The 16,494-nt window shown below is 42.0% G+C and overlaps 1 protein-coding gene across 10 annotated transcripts in view; it reads right to left on the bottom strand.

Annotated features, from left to right (window-relative positions):
- Positions 1-16,494, bottom strand: part of BCAS1 (breast carcinoma amplified sequence 1) — a 126,100-nt gene that overhangs the window by 49,328 nt on the left and 60,278 nt on the right. For all 10 annotated transcript variants that reach the window (XM_030825557.1, XM_030825564.1, XM_030825560.1 and 7 more), the window contains 2 exons: positions 2,152-2,310; positions 1,251-1,295 (listed from right to left, as the gene is read on the bottom strand). In XM_030825557.1, coding sequence (XP_030681417.1) covers positions 1,251-1,295; positions 2,152-2,310 — 204 coding nt within the window. The remainder of the gene's footprint in view (positions 1-1,250; positions 1,296-2,151; positions 2,311-16,494) is intronic.

The raw sequence follows: 16,494 nt of genomic DNA, 5'->3' as shown, positions 1-16,494 counted from the left end.
ATGAATAATTTTATAGGAAAATGCATGTAGATACTTCAGATACATATTTTTTTTTCAATGGAAGAAGAAAATTCTCAAGGAATCAATAAATACAATACAAATGTAGTCATGTCATTCAACCAGTCTTGGCTGTGATCATGGAAATAGGGATCACTACATTTAATCAGAGCTCTACAGTTTGCAAGGCATTGCCACACCTTCATTCAACTCTGGGGTCCAGGACAAAGAATTTTTTTGTCCCAATTTTATAGACATGAAGACTTGGGTTCAGACAGATTAAGACTGTACCACTATCAAGTAGCAGAACTGGAGCTGAAATGCAGGTCTTTTGAGACAAAATCTAGGATCCTCTTTTCACAGCCAACTCCTTCACATATGGGTAGCAGATGTAGGGGGCAGACCAAGCCATGTATCTGATCCCACTGTTTTTCAAAGTACTTTCTAATATCAGAAGAAGGACCCAAGACACTTATCTGTCACTAAGTTAAACTTCCGTCATGGTTCTTGTGAAACTTAAACCATGTATTCCACTAGAGGTAACGAGCCTTGTCCAGTGTAAAGGGAGACCATCTCTAGGAAGATATTATTTCAAACAAAATTTATTTTGAGGGGAATTGGCTGAATTTCTTGGATGACAGTGAAGAATCTAGGCTCTTTAGCGTGTCCTAATGCCTCTGCATGGCCATCCGTTTGGCAAGTGTCCCAAGGAAACTATTTTATTTCACCAAACCACTGCCTTTGCAGTAAAGATTTATTTATTTTTCAAATTACATTGAAAAATAACATATTTTTTAGAAAACAAAAATATAGCAGCTTTCTTCTACTTTATTTTTTTAGAGTCCATGTCCTACTGAAAAGCATTCTTCTACTTTACATGGACTGTTTTTTACTATATCCCCTGGGTCCCTCTACACACAACTAAAAAGACTAAGATGATGATATAATTATTAGGATTCTGTTCTTATGCTATATAAGAAATTGGTATTGTGATATTATTTAGCCAGAGTTGGCACATCTTTCAAGCTTTCCAGTAAAATTTTAATTAAACTACCATTAACATAAATAAAATATTTTAAAGACAATCTAACAGCACTATTAAATTGCTAATTATATATAGATATGATACACACACACACACACACACACACACACACACACACATATTCAAAAAACAAGCAAGCAGACGCAAATCCAAATCCAAATTATATGTGCAAACCCAAATATATACATACACACTTCAAACTACCTACCGTGTCTTCTGGGTCCTTTTTTGTTTCAGCTTTGTTAGGTGAAACCTTAAAAGTTTGAGAAAGCCAAATATTAGAAATCATTGCTCTTTACAGTGATTTTTATTTCATAGATAAATAATTCTTTAGGGTGGTCCACTTCACCATACAGGTCAAGAATAAAATGACAAGTATTTTTAGTTCGATAGAAATCTCCCGACCGCCGGGTAATACAAAAGTTAACAAAATTAATATCTTATAATGAGATACATCTGATCTTATACATTTACCAAGAGTTTGACCACATTCAAAATTGTCTCCTGGAAGACCGCAGACTTTCCATAGATTCTACCAGTACTCCAAACACATGTGCAACCCTCTGGTGTTTGTGGCACATTCTGTTGACATTTATTATTTTTTCTTTTATTTATTTCTATTATTTCTATTATTTTTTAGTCTTGATATTTGAAAATAGCCCAAACACATTTGGGACAGTCTGCTTCACTATGCATTCATTCATTCAGGTTTTTTTTTTTGAGTGATTTCTACAGTATTTTATTTGCCACTTGAGTGGCAAAACTGCTTTGAGAGGTCTACAACACAGGGAGATACTTTTCAATTATTTTTATGATCAATGACCATAAGACATTCAATTGCAATAGAATTCCATTACAACACAGCCCATGTTACATGATTTGGGCATCCACTGCTTACACCATGGTTCCCAACTTCAGGGGCTATCTCGCTAAAAGCCTGATGTAACACAACTTTCTTATGAAGCATATCTTGTCCCTGTTCTCTCCCATGCTCCAACTGCACCATGATAATCCATTCAGTACAATAACATTCAAATGTGCGTTATTCTCAGAATTAACAAAACTTTTGAGCAATAGAGTTGTGGGGAAAAGAGAAGAAAACTGCTTACCAGAGTTTTAAAGAAACTCATGATGGAATTATTATTCTCTGCTATAGCTGCTGCCTGGGAGTCGTCCTTTGCAGTCTCCAGTCCTTCTGGGTCCCCAGGGACAGAGCAATTCACAGTTCCAAGTTCTTGTCCTTCTTTTTCCTTGCCGTCAACTATGTCCTAGGAGCAAAACAATTTTCACAGTTGCCACTTGCTGAATGTGAACTCTCAAAGTCATACTTTTGCTTCATACCCCTTTCTCTCTTACCCCCCTAATTCCAGCCATACTTCTTCTGCCCACGGGTGTGCAGAACAATCATGAGATTATAAGAGTCACTCTTCCTTCCCTCCCCCTCTTTCTAACATATTCAGCATTTGCTGTTGGTTGGAGGGACATTGTTTGGAGCCAAAGGGTAACAAACAGCAGTGCACGTTGCATTTCAAACAAAAACCCTTTTCTTCCAACTCTGCAAAGAAGTTGTGTAAGGTATCGATATTTTCCATCTTTATAGTCTCCTTATTTAATGATGTGTACATTATCCCCAGAGATGGCGTTATTTGGTTTCCCATAATTTCCATAGAGGTGAATTACATCAACTAAAAAAAAAAAAAAAAAAAAAAAGAAAAAGGAAAAGAAAAAGTACTGGTGTTTTAAAATAACTATTTTGCTTTTGAGATCTGAGGTTCATCGGTGCAAGGAGCGTGATAGGGGAACTGATTTTCTCCCCGACCTCTCTCAGGAGGGTAGGATGCGTTCTGAATCTGCCTTCCTTTCACCATCTCACCTCTCACGACCCTGGGACAAGAAGCTACTACCTCTCCACCTTACGACTGCAACAGCCCTGGCCCCGTCTCTGCTTGGGCTCTTGACCCTCCCAATACATTCTTTACTCAACAGATCACATCTTTCCACTCCTTACCACCCTCCAGTAGCTTCTGACAGCTCTTGGAGTCAATCCCAAACTCTGATGCAGGATCTCCAACGTCTAACATGGTCTGCCCCTGCCTAAATCTCCATCCTCTCTGTACCACGTGCTCCTTCATTCCATTTTCTGGCCCACTTTCTTTGAGTTTTTCAGACACACCACAGGCTATTTCCAAACCTCTGGTTCTCTGAAACATTCTGCTCCTCAGATCACTGAACTTTTGAGTGTCAGGATGTTTGGAAGGACAAGACAGTAAAGTGTTTTAGTACAGGGTTCAGTATTTAGTAAGCCTTCAATAAATGATATTACACCATGTAATAAAAACTAAGCATTGAAAGGACTAGGAAAAATGCATCAAATGTTAGTTCTGCAGGTTATAGAATTATACTTTTACGTAATTTTAAAATTTCAGTTATGAGCATGTTTGTCCATTAACAAACCTATAATAGCTGAAAAACAGGGTTGTGAGAACAGCTTCATTTAAAATTGTCCTGTCTAGCTTGAATATTTCAAGAACAGAAAGCCTTTTTTTTTTTTTTTGAGACGGAGTCTCACTCTGTTGCTCAGGCTGGAGTGCAGTGGTGCGCTCTCAGCTCACTGCAACCTCCGCCTCCCAGGTTCATGCAGTACTGTGGCCCACCCTCCCGAGTAGCCTGGATTACAGGCGCCCGCCACCACTCTCGGCTAATTTTTTTGTATTTTTAGTAGAGATGGGGTTTCACCATCTTGGCCAGGCTGGTCTTGAACTCCTGATGGTGATCCACCCACCTCGGCCTCCCAAAGTGCTGGGATTACAGGCGTAAGTTACTGTGCCCGGCCCCCCCAGCCTTTTTTTTTAAATTACAGAGAAATAAGTTACACCTTAGTATCAGATATTAATTTTCTTCAGTGTTCAGGCAATTAGTATTTAGAAAGCTCTTGTCATGAGATGGTTCTGGGATGTGATGATGATTGCTGGGATTGAAAAAATGGTAGTATCATGGAGAGATCATAATAAATTCTTATTACAATAAAAAAAAAGAAACATTCTGCTCCTCTCTCTGCCTGTAGGTAATTTCCATCCATCCTTAAGGTCATAAGTGTCATCTCTTTGGAGAGATCATTCCTAAACATTCATCTAAGGCTGTCCTCCCACCATGGTCGTCTCCACCAGAGTCCCTTGCCCTTTTAAAAATCTTTGCTGTATCAGCAGTTCTGTTTACTTCTCAGTATCTGTGCGTTTCCTCATACTCCCATTAGACTATAAACTCGACAAAGACAGGATAATATCTACTTCACTCAGTGCTTTTCTCAAGTACCAAGGACAGCGAGGCCCACAGAAGGCATTCAATAAATATGCATCATTTATGAAAATTTTACAAACATAGAATAGTGCTATCTGTACCAGCATAAATTCTCATGTGACAAAGTAGTACAGAAACTTCCCATCGCAACACAGCTAAACCTGCATCATTCTTTATGACTCAGGTGACATTTATTCCATTGCTTGGTTATGACATTGTTTGTTGTCTAATATCCTTATTGATGGACATTCACATATGTATAGTTGTACATCTAGAGTATTATAAGCAGTAGTAAAGTGCATATCTCACTTTTATTTTTAAATACTGATATGTATCTATATTTTCTTTGGGTAAATTATCAAAAGTGAAATTTTTGGGTCAAGAGGTATGCAAATTATATAAACTTGATGAATATTCTTGCAAAAAATGAGAAGATTTCAATAGAGACATCCTGCAGGTACATCGATGGGTCTGAGAAGTTGTTTGGTGCACCGGTGGTTGTGACAGGTGAGACCTAAAATGTATCCAGGCTGGGCAGGTCGGTGCATGTGGTTGTGGCCTGGCAGTGGGGAGCTTGGTCTGGAGGTGGGTGGAGTGAGGGAGGCGGACTTGACTCTCACCTGCTGGTTGAGCATCCTCTTCACTCTTCGCGCTCCCTTTCATCCCTGTGTAGTCCTTCCTTTCATCTCAGGGCTGTGGGTTCTGCCTTCTCCACACCATCTCCCTACCCCCATGATGCCAGTTCCCTTACTTAGAGGAGAATGGAAGGAGACACTTCTGTTTCCTCAAAAGCGATTTCTAACAATTCCCAGTGTGTGAGGTGGCAGAAGCCCACAGAAGACTTGGTATTTCTATTTTGACCCATTCTCTCAGTAGTGGAGAGTGGGATATGGTAGCACTGCATTTAGACTCCTGGATTTTATACTTTCTCCTCTGGGGTTGGCAGTGTCTGGACGAGCAGCATAAATTAATATGGGTTGACTATCCCAACCACTGAGATACAATTCAACTCATTTTAATGGACGATTGTATTAGGCCATTTTTGCGTTGTTATAAAGACATACCTGATTCTGGGTAATTCATAAAGAAAAGAGGTTTAATTGGTTCACAGTTCTGCAGCCTTTACAGGAACCATGGGACTGGCATCTGCCTGGCTTCTGGGAGGCCTCAGGAAGCTTACAATCATGGCGGAAGGAGAAGTGGGAGCAGGCACAGCACATGGTCAGAGCAGGAGCAAGAGGGAAAGAGTGGAGGGGGTGGTGCGACAAACTTTCAAATGACCAGATCATGTGTGAACACAGAGCAAGAGCTCAGTTACCACCAAGGAGATGGTCCAAGCCATTCATGATGGATCCACCCCTGTGATCTTTCACCAGGCCAAACCTCCAGCATAGGGGATTACAATTCAACATGAGATTTAGGTGAGGACAGATGTGCAAATTACGTCAACTACTTATTAAGCACTACATGTACACCAGTGCTTTCTCTTTCCTAAGCTAGTATAATTGGAACGAGGTCACTTAATCTTAATATATCATTATTTATTATAGAATAATATACAATGTCAATATGTCAAATATTTTACATTTACAGCATGGAAACCACTGTACAAATAAATGTATTAAACATATGCCACTTAATCTTTACAACAATCTTCTGAGACAAATATTACAATTAACGGTTTCAAACAATGAAATGAGGCTCAGAGAGTTTAGGTTACTTGTCTAAGGTCACACAGCTTGAGAGGGGCCAATCTGGGGATTATAACTCAGGCCTGTCAGAACTGAACATCTTAAAATGCTATAGATTATTTGGCTATGAGTGTCAACTTTGCTAAACTCATATAGTATGTGCAGTAAAATGTAACATCATATAAATTAAATGCAGGTGGTAGAAAAGCAAGATTCTCATAGGGAGTGTATATAAATATAGACTACATCCATAAATTCCACCCGTAAAAACCCTTCATAACTTAACTCTCCGAAAAAGTACTGCACTTATACCTTGTTTAAACCATGTCATCCTTATGTCTTAAACAATGTTTGTTTATGCTTGTATAGCTTTACAGTTATGAGGCGCCTTCACACATCTATCATATCTAATCTTTGCCAAGATTGTGCAAGGCATCTTACAGATGAGAAAACTGAGGCCCAAAGAGGTTTAAACATCATGTCCAAGGCCACAGAGTTGGCAAGTGTAAGCATTAACTTGTTTTTGCCTAAGTAGCGTTCCTCACTCCTTGTGATAACAGGACCCTCCTGCTCATTCCTGGAGAAGTGCCCCTCTTCCATTCCATTCTCATTGCTTTTCTGCCCTTTTTTTTGTTTGTTTTATTTTCCCCCTGGGTCACTCTTTTGTAACCCCAGTGACCTGCTTGCTCTTCTTTGAACATGTCAAGTAGGCTGTTGCCTCCGGACCTTTGCATCTGGGCTGAGCTTCTGCCTGCCAGGAGCCTGTGACCTTACTTCTTTCAAGTCTTTTTAAATTGTCACTTTTTTTTTTTTTTTTTTTGAGACAGAGTCTCACTCTGTCACCCAGGCTGGAGTGCAGTGGCATGATCTTGACTCACTGCAACCTCTGTCTCCCCGGCTCAAGCAATTTTCCTGCCTCAGCCTCCCAAGTAGCTGGGATTACAGTGTGTGCCACCATGCCTGTTTAATTTTTGTATTTTTAGTAGAGACGGGGTTTCATCATGTTGGCCAGGCTGGTCTTGAACTCCTGACCTCAGGTAATCCACCAACCTCGGCCTCCCAAAGTGCTAGGATTACAGGCATGAGCCACTGCGCCTGGCCCAATGGCCACATTTTTATTGAGTTCTTTCTTTACCACTCTACTTTAAGTTGCTATAATATATCCCAGCATATCTGATGCTGCTAATTGCTTTATTTTTTTCCTAGTATATTTCACTTCTAATATATTACTGGCTCCTCTTCCCCCCAAGGACATCTGGTAATGTCTGGAGACATTTTTTTGATTGTCACGAGTAGCGGGTTAGTGAGCTACTACTGGTATCTAGAGGGTAGATGCCAGGCATGCTGCTAAAATTCCTGCAATTCACAGGACAAAGAATTATCTGGCTCTCAGTGGCAAGACTGAGAATTATATTAAAACTCTCACTTGTCATTTTGTGTTTTGTTCCTCTCCCTTCACTGGAATATAAACCAATGAAGGTTCTTTTTCTCCCTTATGTTTCCCCAGCACCTAGACTTGTGCACATGGTACAATCTCAAAAATTACTAATGAATGAATGAACAAATGATTTAATCCAAGTGAGACTATCAATCATCAATTTTTAGCCATTATGTCTTCAAATATTTTTTCTTCTTTTTCTCTCCTTTCATGGACTCCAATTACCTGCCTACTAGCCTACTTGGGGTTATCCTGTAGCTCACTGATGTTCCTTTCTTCTTTTTAAAAAAGCCCTCTTCCTTTTCACCCACTGCCCTATGGTTCCTTTTGGATAGTTTCTATTGCTGTGTATTTAAATTCACAAATATTTTCTTCTGCATTGTCTAATCTGTTGTTAATGTCATCCAGTGTATTTTTTACCTCACACATTGTAGTTTTTATCTCTAGAAATTTGACTTGGATTTTAAAAATATATCTTCTATGTCTCTACTTAACTTTCCAAACATATGAGACATATTTATGCTAATCCTTTTTATTAATTTTTATTTTTTTGCCAATTCTAACACCTGTGTCAGTTCTGGGTAGGTTTTGATTGATTTCTCCTCACATCATGAGTTACATTTTCCTGCTTCTTTGCTTCCCTGGTAATTTTTGTTTGCATGTCAGACATTGTGAATCTTACCTGTTTGGGTGGCTGGATATTTTTTTGTTCCTATAAATATTTTTGAACTTTGTTTTTGGAGGTAGTTAGGATACTTAAAATCAGTTTGATCCTTTTAGTTCTGGCTTTTAAGATTTGTTCGTGAAACTGACTTTGCAAAAATTATGAGTGAAAAAATTATGACTGTGAAAGAAATCTGACCTAACCAACACCATCTTGCCTTTAACTTCCAAGTTGCCCTTGTTCATTCCTGGGGGTAGGTCACGCTAACTTTGGGAGGAATTTAGTTATAGTTTAATTTTGAAACAAAGATAATAACAGTCCCTTCCCCAAACAAGCCCCCTTTATTCTTGGGGACCAGTCCACCTTTGTAAAACTAGCAAATTAGACACAGCATTAGAAATTATGGCTCAGGAGTCATACAGCCAGAGGCCACAAGATTCTTAACCTCCCCAGTTGTTCTTATGGATAACATTTCTGCTGTAAAACCTAATATTGGTGTTTGAGATATTTTTCAGACCCTGCATTCTGGTCTGGCTCATCTGGACTTGCGGCCCCCACCCAGGAACTAACTCAGTACAAGAGGACATCTCTGATGTCCTATGATTCTGCCCCCAATCAACTAATCAGCATTCTCCACGCCTTAGCAATCTGCCCAACAAACTGACTTTAAAAACTCTAGCCTCGTCCGGGTGCGGTGGCTCATGCCTGTAATCCCAGCACTTTGGGAGGCTGAGGCAGGCGGATCATGAGGTCGGGAGATCGAGACCATCCTGGATAACATGGTGAAACCCCGTCTCTACTAAAAATACAAAAAAAAATAGCTGGGCGTGGTCGCAGGCACCTGTAGTCCCAGCTACTCGGGAGGCTGAGGCAGGAGAATGGCATGAACCCGGGAGGCAGAGTTTGCAGTGAGCCGAGATCGCGCCATTGCACTCCAGCCTGGGCCACAGAGCGAGACTCCGTCTCAAAAACAAACAAAAAAAAACCAAAAAAACAAAAACAAAAAAAACTCTAGCCTCTGAATTTTGCGGGGAGGCTGATTTGAGTAATAAAAAAGCTTTAATCTCACATTTAATTGGCTCTATGTGTAGTAAACTCTTTCTCTATTGCCATTCCCCTGTCTTGATAAATTGGCTTTGTCTGGGCAGTAGGCAAAAATAACCCATTGGCAGTTACATTAGGCAGGACCAAAATCGTGTCTAGTCTAGGAAGCTAATCTTTTCTCGCTAATGAGGAAAGACCCTGTGACTACTCTACCCAGCGCCTTATTAATAATGAGGTTTTCTAGTCTGGCTGGTGAGAGAAGGCACTCTCTCTGGCCCTGTGTAAATGCCTTTCTGGTGGTTGGTTTTTTTTTTTTTCCCTTCAGTCTTTGCTAGTTTCCTCATATGAACATATTGGTCAGCTCTCTGCCTCATACTCTGTGAGGACCTTTGACAGACCCTTGGAGTTTGCTCTCCGTGTATCTCTCTCTCTCCTCTGATGCTTTGTCTATGAACTCTGGCCACCTTGGGCTCAGGGAGCCTGCTGGGCTCTGCCTCAGTTCCTCCCCCCAGGATGTGGGCTGGAAACCCTCTCAAGGCACTAGGCAGGAGCAGACACAGGGATCATCTCTTATGTCCTGTCTCTCAGAGAACACCTATCCTTGTTGCCTGATATCTTAAAACAGCCTTAAAAGTTGTTGTTTGGTTTTTTTGTCCAGGTTTTCATCTGTTTTAGGCAAGAGGGCAAAGCCAGTTCCTGTAACTCTCCCTTAGCTGAAAGCTTCTACTCTGCTAATAGTAGACAGTGTTGACTGCCTGTAGCTGGCTACAGGTGAGGTCATTTTCGGTGATGCATGAATCTTGAGCTACATTATCATGTGAACAGCAATGAGGATCAAATCAGGTCTGAAAAGAAGTGAGCTCCCTAAATTTGAAATTAATAAGTGTATTTGAAATATGAACTTTGTCACTAAAATTAATAATAAATCTTGTTCTAGGGGTGTAGCAGATCTTTTTATATTAATTAGTGATAACAATTATGAACATTATTTATAAATGAATAAATGAGGAGAAGAATGAATGTCAATGATCAATCTCTCTTTTTCTTTCCCATAGACTGGTATTCAATTGAGTAATTTTGCAAACCAAGAATTCAAGCTCATTATCTCTTACTGCTATTTGTTTTCATAATTCCCCTCTCATCACTACCCATCATACTGAATCATAATTGATTAATTGCCAGTATCACCTGCTCAACTAGGCATTCGAGGACAGGCACTGTGTGTGTCTCCTTCACAACAGGATCAAGTGGTTGATAAAAGTTCCAGTGCCTGACAAAGACTCCATATTCACCTCCCAGCTCCACTCACAGGTTGGGGAACCCCAGCTGGGGTCTTAGCCTCTCTGAGACACGGTCTTCTCATGGAACACAGGATTAATAATAAACGTTGCCTGGTATAATTTGTTGTGAGTTTCCATAAGAAATAATGCATGTAAATTCCTTAGCATAATGCCCAGTATAGAAGTGTCCGATAAATGTTAGCCAAACAGACAAAAAAAAAAGCAATGAAAATGCCATACAATTTGCACGGTTCCTAACACAGAGTAGATTCATGAGAAACATTTGTTAAAGGATGAAGGGATATGGAGTAAATTCTTTTTTCTACACCTTTGTACACTGTGCTCTCTACTCCAGCTTCTGTCTTCCCTCTTCAAATCCATTCTTCATGATTGGAATCAAGTCTCCCTCTCCCATCAATGTTTTTCTGGGTCAGGCCACCCATGGAATCTGTCCCCTTCTCTGAATTTCTATACCACAGTTCTCAGCACTCAGTTGGTACTTAGATTATGCACTTAGACCAGGCTAACAACAAATGCCAGGTTGGAATAGTTTGCATTAAAAATGGGGCTTTTGTGAAATGGCTGCAAAAATACAAAAAGCACATTTTGGTGAGTATTTTAAAAGTAACAGTAATACACATATTCTACAAGGGTTTCAATCAGCCACAGGACTCTTTCTAAATGGAAGCATACTTCTTGTGAAATGCCTCATAAACAGCTGAAGCTTCATAAAACTAAAAGCAAATAAAAGCCATGGTCTTAATAGTCTTGTTAGGTTTTCTGGTTAATTCTGGGAGAAAAGTGTTTTGCTTTGGAAGAGATGTACTTTTTAAAAACAGGTTCTAATATGAGTTGAACTTTTAAAAACTAACTCTGAGGTATAATTGGGATCCAAGTGGTTAAGCTGGTTGATTAGAAGGATGGCTGCAAATTCTATTTATAGCAGATGAGTGTCGATATACGTATGAGGGAAGCGATTTTATTTTAGGTGGTATGTGCGCACACACACACGGTTATTCTTTTAATGTGTATTGTGGACTGAAAGTTTGTGTCTCCCCAAAATTCATGTGGTCAAATCCTAACTTCCGATGTGATGGTATTAGGAGGTGGGGCCTTGGGGAGGTGACTAGGTCATGGGGGTGGAGCCCTCATGAATGGGATTAGTGCTCTCATAAAAGAGACCCCAGCGAGTGTTCTAGTCCTCTTTCCATCATTCCAGGGTGCAATGAGAAGTTGGCTGTCTGCAACCCAGAAGAGGGTCCTCACCAGAACCCAACCATGCTGGCACCTTGATTTCAGACTCATAGCCTCCGAAACTGTGAGAAATCAATTTCTGTTATTTATAAGCCATCCAGTCTATGGTACTTTGAAAGCAGCCTGAACTAAGACAATGTGCACTAGAAAAATAAGTCCAACATCAACCTTTTCATATTATGGATATTTTTGCTTAGGTGAAGTTCAGTATAAAGTAAACTTTAAATAAAGCTATTACATGAATAACTGAACAGGTGTCTTGAAGATGAGTCATTATGAAAGTGGCACAAGACATAAATCTAGACTGAGAAATTCCCCACAGGCCTAAGTAAGGTGTTGCCCAGGAGCACCATTCATGAATTCCTCCTCACTCAGTAACTATGTGGGGGTAGTTACGTTACATACAAGCTGTGCAGAGGCCACACAGCATTAGCATGGGCTCTGAAGTTATTCTTTCACTGTGTATTGTGGACTGAAAGTTTGTGTCTCCCCAAATCCTAACCCTCAATGTGACTACATACAAGCTGTGCAGAGGTCAGCTGCCCAGGCCCAATCCCTGCTCTACCATCTATGCATCTGCAGTACTGCACTTTCCCTAACTCTGGGTTGCAATTTGCTCATTTGTAAAAGTGGGGTGATGAGTAGCACCTGCCTTTTAGGGTTGTTGAGGCAGTAAATGGGATAATCCATATAAAGGACTTAGGAGAATGTGCAGCACACAGGAAGCATTCGGTAATGGCTAGCTATTATTATTGTGTTTAATTTAATTACTGAGCACTGTGGTGAGCTGTGAGATTTACAGAAATGAATCTGACACCGTCCTCTCTCCTAGATGCTTGGAGCCTCATGGTGGATAAAGGTCAGTAGATAGGGACAAGTACTCTGATAAAAAGACAAGTGAGGCTAAGCACAGTGGCTCACATCTGTAATCCCAGCAATTTGGGAGGTCAATGCAGGAGAATTGCTCGAACACAGGAGTTCAAGACCAGCCTGGGCAACATAGTGAGACCTTGTCTCTATGAAACAAAACAAAAACAAAACAAAACAAAACAAAACAAAACAAAAAAACAGAAATTAGCCAGGCATGGTGGCATGCACCTGTGGTCCTAGCTACTTGGGAGGCTGAGGCAGGAGAATTGCTTGAGCCAGGGAGGTCAAGCCTGCAGTGAGCTATGATTGTGCCATTGCACTCCAGCCTGGGTGACAGAGCAAGACCCTGTCTCAAGAAAAAAAAAAAAAAAAAAAAAGACAAGTTAATTTCATCAGCCCACTGGGTCTCAGCATGACTGGATTTTAGAATCACCTGGGCAGCTTTTTAAACAAATGCCAATACCCAGATTCCACCCCGACCAATTACATTAGTCTTTTTGGAGGTGAGGCTCAGATGTCAATATTTTTAGACCTCCCCAGGTGCTTCCAGTGTGCACCAAGGTCAAGAGTGACTGAACTAGAAGGGAGAGGGAGACTTGAAGATGAAGCAGCATTTGCCCAAGGCCATCGAGCGTAGGTTGCAAGTAGACTCGCAGAAACAGGGAGGAATGGGGGGTGGTGATGGAGAAATTCCTGTCAAATGGACATAGAGGAAGGCACATGAGAAACGTAGAAAAAGATGAGGTGGGGATGGGTTTGGGGAGGGTTTAGGGTGCAGGTTATTCAGTTCAGTGGAGGTATGGGGGTTATGAAAAGCAAGATGGTTATAACAATAATTTGGAGTCAGACGGAGGAAGTGTTGACTGACATTTAAGGAGTAGGTGCCATGAAGGTGTTTGGGCTCAGGCAGCCTCACTCTACCGCACCAGGAGGGTGGGCACAGGGCAAAGGGGCTCAACAGCAGCAGAAGCAGCGGAGGGTCCCATCACAGAATTTTGAAGTGGAGAAGTCCCCACTTATTCCCTGAAGAGAGACATCATGTGGATGCCCACAATGGAGAAAATATGGAGAGTCGGAGAGAACAGTGGCACCTGCAAGGCCAAAAGCCTAGAGCCCTTTTCCCTTAACCCCTCCTCCCTAAACTCACATGCATGAGGGGAGGGCGCAGAGAGGAAAAAAAGCAAGTCCCCCTTCTTCCAGACTGCAAGGACCTCAGGCCATGGGTCAAGGCAGAGCTTGCTTCTAGCAGGAATTGGGATGAATGTTATAATGTGAGATTAAAGTTTTAAAGTTGGATTGGGCTGGGCATGGTGGCTCACGCCTGTAATCCTAGCACTTTGGGAGACCGAGGCAGGTAGATCATCTGAGGTCAGGGGTTCGAGGCCAGCCTGGCCAACATGGCGAAACCCCACCTCTATTAAAAATACAAAAATTAGCTAGGCGTGGTGGTGCATGCCTGTAATTCCAGCTACTGGGGAGGCTGAGGCAGGAGAATCGTTTGAACCCAGGAGGTGGAGGTTGCAGTGAGCCAAGATTGCACTACTGTACCCCAGCCTGGGCGACAGAGTGAGACTCCATCTCAAAAAAACAAACAAACAAAAAGTTGGATTGAACAGGACTTTTGAATCACAGCAAGTTTGGGGATCTGCCTATGGTGTAATGAAGGATTAGAAGTTTTTGATCAAATATCTACTGTGTGCTTCCCACTGATGGAGGCAGTGAGAATACAGCTCACAGTCCTTGGGGAGCTGAAATTCTCACAAGGGAAAAAACCAAAGTGGACAAAAATACAGATAAACTAATACATCTCACAGATGACTCAGGTGGTGAGGGCTGCTAAGGAGAAAAGAAGAGGCAAGGCCATGGAGGGTGAGGTGATGGGCTGCTGGCTACTTAGACAGTAGGCAAGGTTCTCTGAAGTTGGCATGGAGGCGAGGAGGCAGCTCTTCTGATCCCCAGCCTGGGTCCACTGCTCTGAGCTACTCCGGTCTGACAGCCCACGTGCTCCCCAGTGCTCATCACAGAAAATAAAAGGGGCTATGTCTAGGTCGCCCCCAGCTCCTGTCCAGATTGGGTTTCCTAAAGGGCTGCAAGGCAATGATTCTTTTCTGTGGTTCCAGGGCTAGACATACTGGGAATATCTACTGAACTTTCTCAAAACAAAATGGAATACAGTGATGTCAGCTGAAGGGAATAGGAATTACTAAAATATCAAGTGGACCCTATGGATCTAGGTGGCCATCAGGATCTGCCACGTTGGACGCCCTCTGAATGCGGAAGAAAGCTGTGAGTACTTCCGTAACCTGGAGAAAGAACCCTACTGGAGTGGACACGGTTCAAAAGAACTCCAGGAACACAGGAGCCCGCTGCCTTTCTGCATTGCCCCATGACATCTTCTCTAGCCTCTCTGCTTCCCTGATTTCCCAACTGCAGTACCATCTCCTGCCTTGGACAGACAGTAGTTGAGGAGCAAGATATGCCTGCCCAGGGCAAGGAGTAGGTTTGCGTGTGGCTGTTCCTGAGTGAGAGTTTTATGGCCTTTCCAGGTGAAATTCTCAGCTTGAACTTAAGCCCTTACTTTCAAATATTTTTTTTTCCTTCTTAGATTGACAATAAAAAACAACCTAAGACTTCCGCTTCTGGGAAGATGGGGCACACACGCTTTCTCCTGTTCCTCTCACCAAGGACAATGAAGAACCCTGGACATTATATAGAAAACATACATAAAAGGACTCTGATAGGTGGAGAAGAGAAGGCAGACCAGCTCAGGACCCCAGGAACAACACGATGCTGAATTCCTTGGGTTTTCTTTTTGCCTTATGTACCTCAGACATGGAGTTGAAGAAGTTAGCAACCCGGAAACACCTATAGGCGCTGACATACTCACAAATCCTTCCCGAAAGCCTACTCTCTCACTAAGGGACCAGGAAAGTGCAATCTAGCAAGACAGAAAACTTTTAGACAATGACCATACTACTCCAGCCAAATACCACAGGACATTCTGTGGTGTCACCATCTCCCATGCCAGAGAAAGCCAAGTGGGGAGCCCAGACTTCCACCTTCACGAGGCCATAATAGGTTATCCCAATACCCCTGCAAAGATGGCATCTGTGAGGCTAAGTAGGGAGCTGGGATTCTCATCCTCACCAGTTGGTAATAAGCCCTCCCCACTATGGTATCTGTGGGGACCACATGGGGAGCCTGGACTTCCAACTCCACCCAGGAGTAATGAGGTGCTCCTCCCTCTCCCTACTGGGGTGGTGTGAGAAGAGACCCAGCGGAGTTAGCGTCAGCCAGTGGTAATGAGTACTGTGGTATCAGTGAAGGTCATGTGAGCAGAAAGAACTCCCGCCTCCACCCAGTAGTAATAAGGAGTGTACCCCCGCCCCCCCACAATAGAGGCTGGTGAGGAACCTGGATGTTTGCCTCCACCTGACAGTAATGAGGTAGCAGCCCCAGTACTGCTGGAATGGTGTCGGGGACAGCCAGCTAAAATAGAAAGTTTAAGCAAGATGCAGTCTCATAATATGAAAATGGTCAGATTTCAATTGAAGATAACTTGTCTTACCAAGAACTAAGAAGGCCTCAGACATAATAAAAACAAGGCAATCAACAGATGTCAACAATGGAAATGAGATGACAGAGATGCTAGAATTATTTAACAATTTTTTTTTTTTTTTTTTTTTGAGACAGAGTCTTGCTCTGTCACCCAGGCTGGAGCGCAGTGGCACGATCTTGGCTCACTGCAGCCTCCGCCTCCCAGGTTCAAGTGATTCTCCTGCCTCAGCCTCCTGAGCAACTGGTATTACAGGTGTGCACCACCATGCCCAGCTAATTTTTGCATTTTTAGTAGAGATGGGGGTTTCACCATGTTGGCCAAACTGTTCCCGAATTCCTAAACTCAAGTGATCTGC

The sequence above is a fragment of the Nomascus leucogenys genome, chromosome 13, assembly GCF_006542625.1.
Source record: "Nomascus leucogenys isolate Asia chromosome 13, Asia_NLE_v1, whole genome shotgun sequence".
NCBI lineage: Eukaryota > Metazoa > Chordata > Mammalia > Primates > Hylobatidae > Nomascus > Nomascus leucogenys.
This window is presented reverse-complemented; position numbering and strand designations above follow the sequence as displayed.